The following is a 3608-nucleotide window of genomic DNA, read 5'->3' as shown; positions in this document are numbered from 1 at the left end:
GGGGGGGGGGGGGGCGTTTGCAGGCGGCCTTGTATGGTAATGGAATGTGCGAGCAGTCATCTGGCACGGCGCTCGACAAGCCTAACCATTGCGGCGTAGGGCTCGCCTGCCCTCCCTGTCGACATGGCGCGAGCTCGCGGCAGCACCCCCTCTAAAACCTCGGCGACAAGAAAGGCAAGGCCACCGGCTGGCGCAGCTCACCACGCCCATCATCTGCCCCGGCTCAAGCTTGAAGCTCACGCCCGCCAGCACCGGCCGCAGCCCCGGCCGGTAGCGCACGACCACCCCCTCAAACTCCACCGCCCCGCTGCTCGGCCACCCCTCCGGCGGCGTCGGGGCCGCAGACTTGACGCTGCCGCTGCGGACCAGCCGCAGCAGCCCCTTGCCGCCGATGGCGATCTGGACGCTCCCGCTGATCTTCAGGCTGCCGCTGAGCTTCAAACTGCCCCCACCGCCGCCCTTGCCGCCGCCCTTGCCGCCGCCCTTGCCGAGCTCGAGGCTGCCGCCGGGCCCCTTGCCGCCAAGGGCGGGGGGGCCGTCCACCTCCTCCTCCTCTGGGCGCACACGGCCGTAGGCGCAGAGGCGCTCCACGCTGGTCATGGCGTTCTCAAGCTCAGCGCTCTGCCGGATGACCCAGCTCAGCGCGCCCAGCGTGCTGGTGAGCTTGGTCAGCTGCGGGGGAGGTGGACGTGACAAAATGGGAGGAGAAGGCATCGGAGTGAGTATGTGCATGTGTTTGCGTGAATTTGTGGGGGCGTGTGCGCGTGTGCATGTGTGCGTGCGTATGTGCGGGCACATTGACGTGCATGTGTTTAATGGTTCAGATAGATCGGCGCAGATAACTTATGCTCCAGTTAGAGGGAGCTGTTTGGCGTTACAAATCAATGTGACGTGACATGAGTCAGGGCAGGGTACGGGCGGCAAGCCCTGATGCTGCGCGGACAGCGGCGTGGCAACAGCGCAGGCGGCGGTGCCGTGACAGAGCTCCCCTCTTACCGCCAGACCCAGCGTGGTCGGTGCAACCTGCAGGCGTGATGGTGTGGGGTCGTCGCGGGGTTGCATCGCCTTGGCAGTGATTTAGGGCAATGCAGGACGCAAGTATCGTATACTTCAGGCTGAGCTGCCCAGCACGCACGCACGCACGCACGCACGCACGCACGCACGCACACGCGTCACGCAGACGCGTGTGCGCTCACTCTCTCTCTCTCTCTCTCTCTCTCTCTCTCTCTCTGACTCTTTCTTACACAAACACACTCTCTCTTTCTCTCTCTCTCTCTCTCTCTCTCTCTCTCTCTCTCGCTCTCTGACTCTCTCTCTCTGACTCTCTCTCTCTGACTCTCTCTCTCTGACTCTCTCTCTCTGACTCTCTCTCTCTGACTCTCTCTCTCTGACTCTCTCACACAAACACACACACACACACACACACAAATTCACCTTGGCGATGAGCCCCATTGACGCGAACGACATCACCGCCGTCACCACCAGCACGAGCGCCTCCAGCCGCACCCCCAGCCACCGCTGCAGGCCGCGCGTGGCCAGGGACCACTCTAGCGCCTCGGCCAGAGACTCCAGGATGCCGTCCTGCACGCGCTGCCGCACCCCCGGGCCGAACGAGCGGATCGTCATCAGGCCCTGCGGCGGCGGCGGCGGCGAGGCAGGGGCGGTGGCGGTTGGGGCGCATGGGGAGGGGGTGGGGGTGCCTGGTAAGCGATGTAAGAGGGGGCAGCCCCCCCCCCCCCCCGGCGCCGATGCAGCACAACGGTGTGCCTGTATCTGCATGCCCACTGCGCAGTTGAACAAGTCTAGGCGCCAAGCCTTAGCGCGATGGCACTCCCCTCGGTCTGTTCTGTCCTGCAGGTCATGTCAGCCAAATCGCTGCCAATCCCAAAAAGGCTGCATCCTCCCACTCCAATCTACATCCACAACCATTCATCGCCACGCACCTCGACCATCGCCCGCATCCGCACCATCACCGGCGACCGCGCCGCCGCCTCCTGCCGCTGCGCCTGCGCGCTCGCGCGCACGTACATCGTGCGCAGCCACCACAGCAGCGCGAGCGCGGGCGCGATCGCCGCGGCGATCGGCGGGAATGCGACGATGGCCAGAGCAAAGCTGGCCGCCTGGGTCATGAACCCCGCCCAGAGATCCACCAGGGTCTCCGGCAGATCGTCGTCGAGTGCCTTTTGATCTCCCGAGAATCTGTTGAGGATCGACCCGGCGGCGTTGGACGCGAAGAACGACAGTGGCGCCCGCAGCACGCCGCGCAGCGCCGCGTCGTGCGCGGCGCCGGCGCCGTGCGTGAGGGCGGCGAACGCGAGGACGAAGCCGAGGAGGCAGGTGGTGACGGAGATGAGGGTGAGGCCGCCGTAGCGCACGACCCAGTGGGGGCGCCAGGAGGTGGAGAGGTACTGGTGGCCAAAGGCCAGGGTCACGATGATGCCTGAGGGGTCCTCAGTCACCCTGCGACAGGTTTGAGGGTGCAGGGGGGCGAGGGGCATAAGTGAGTGTATGTTTGTGCGCGCGCTGTGTGCGTGCGTGTGTGTGCGTGTGTGTGTGTGTGTGTGTGTGTGTGTGTGTGCGCGCGTGTGTGTGTGCGAGTGTGTGTGTTGCTTGTGGGCAGACACACAGCCGGAGGCCTGGCTGGTGCCCGGCTGGTGTGAATAGTTGCACGTATGAGTTTTGAGCCACGTGTGATGGTGAATACTCGTTTCTTCAACGAGCAATTCAGAACCACGGCTGCGTCATTTGCACTGAGAGGTTGCCAGTCCATGCAGGACTGTCAAGCTCTGCAGTCTACATCCTCCCGACTCCCCATTGCGCACCCTGAGGGGGCGGAACGCCGCCCTCTCAGCCCCTCGCCCTGCTCCCCTCCCCTCCCCTCAGCAAACTGCTCCCCTCCTCCATTGCACACCAGACCCCATACACACAGACCAGGAAACCCTCACCACTTGGCCAGCAGGAAGTTCGCCATGAGCCCCACCAGCGGGCTCACGATCAGCGCCGCCAGCGCCAGCAGCAGCGCGGCCGGCAGGGAGCGCCGCACCAGCCCGCTGTAGACCGACCAGGGCACGCCGCCGACAGACACGTCCTCGGCCGCGCGCACGTTGGCCTTCGCCAGGGCCGGCAGCGCCAGCCTGGCGGCACACGCATGGGGAGGGCGTGGCGGCAGGAAGGCGGGGAGGCGGCGGGCGCGGGTTGTGATGGAGGGGGGCCAACGTGTGCGTTGAGGGGCGGGGCTGCTGTTGCCGGCGGCGGCCAGACACATTGCAGTGCGTGCCACAAAGGTAGGGCCAGCGCAGCGTCTGTGAGCCTGTGTGTACTGACATCCTGGTACAAAGCTTGACATCGCAAGGCCCGATGTGGCAGCAAAGCCCTCACCAGTTGGTGTTGGGCGCCAGGCCGCCGTTCTTGAGGGGCGCAGAGCGCGCCCGCCCCGCGTCCTTGAGGCTCACAGGCTGCCGCGCCGCGACGCTCGTGCCGTCCGTGAGCGGCAGCGGCGCGCCGCCGCGCTGCCGCCGGTTGTGATTTTGCGCGGCGATGTGCGCCTGCCGCCGCTGCTGACGCGTCTCGCGGCCAGCCGCGACCAAATGCGGCAGCCGCTGCGGCGG

General features: G+C 66.1%; 1 protein-coding gene across 1 annotated transcript in view; it reads right to left on the bottom strand.

Annotated features, from left to right (window-relative positions):
• Positions 1 to 81: 81 nt before the first annotated feature.
• MNEG_14157 (hypothetical protein) overlaps positions 82 to 3608 on the bottom strand; it is a gene marked incomplete at both ends in the record, with an annotated part of 5222 nt that continues 1695 nt past the window's right edge. Inside the window, 7 exons of the mRNA XM_014037371.1 lie at positions 82 to 115; positions 185 to 672; positions 997 to 1023; positions 1435 to 1632; positions 1944 to 2460; positions 2946 to 3134; positions 3379 to 3599. Coding sequence (XP_013892825.1) covers positions 82 to 115; positions 185 to 672; positions 997 to 1023; positions 1435 to 1632; positions 1944 to 2460; positions 2946 to 3134; positions 3379 to 3599 — 1674 coding nt within the window. The remainder of the gene's footprint in view (positions 116 to 184; positions 673 to 996; positions 1024 to 1434; positions 1633 to 1943; positions 2461 to 2945; positions 3135 to 3378; positions 3600 to 3608) is intronic.

Source organism: Monoraphidium neglectum (assembly GCF_000611645.1).
Source record: "Monoraphidium neglectum strain SAG 48.87 unplaced genomic scaffold scaffold04294, whole genome shotgun sequence".
In the NCBI taxonomy this organism is placed as follows: Eukaryota; Viridiplantae; Chlorophyta; class Chlorophyceae; order Sphaeropleales; family Selenastraceae; genus Monoraphidium; species Monoraphidium neglectum.
This window is presented reverse-complemented; position numbering and strand designations above follow the sequence as displayed.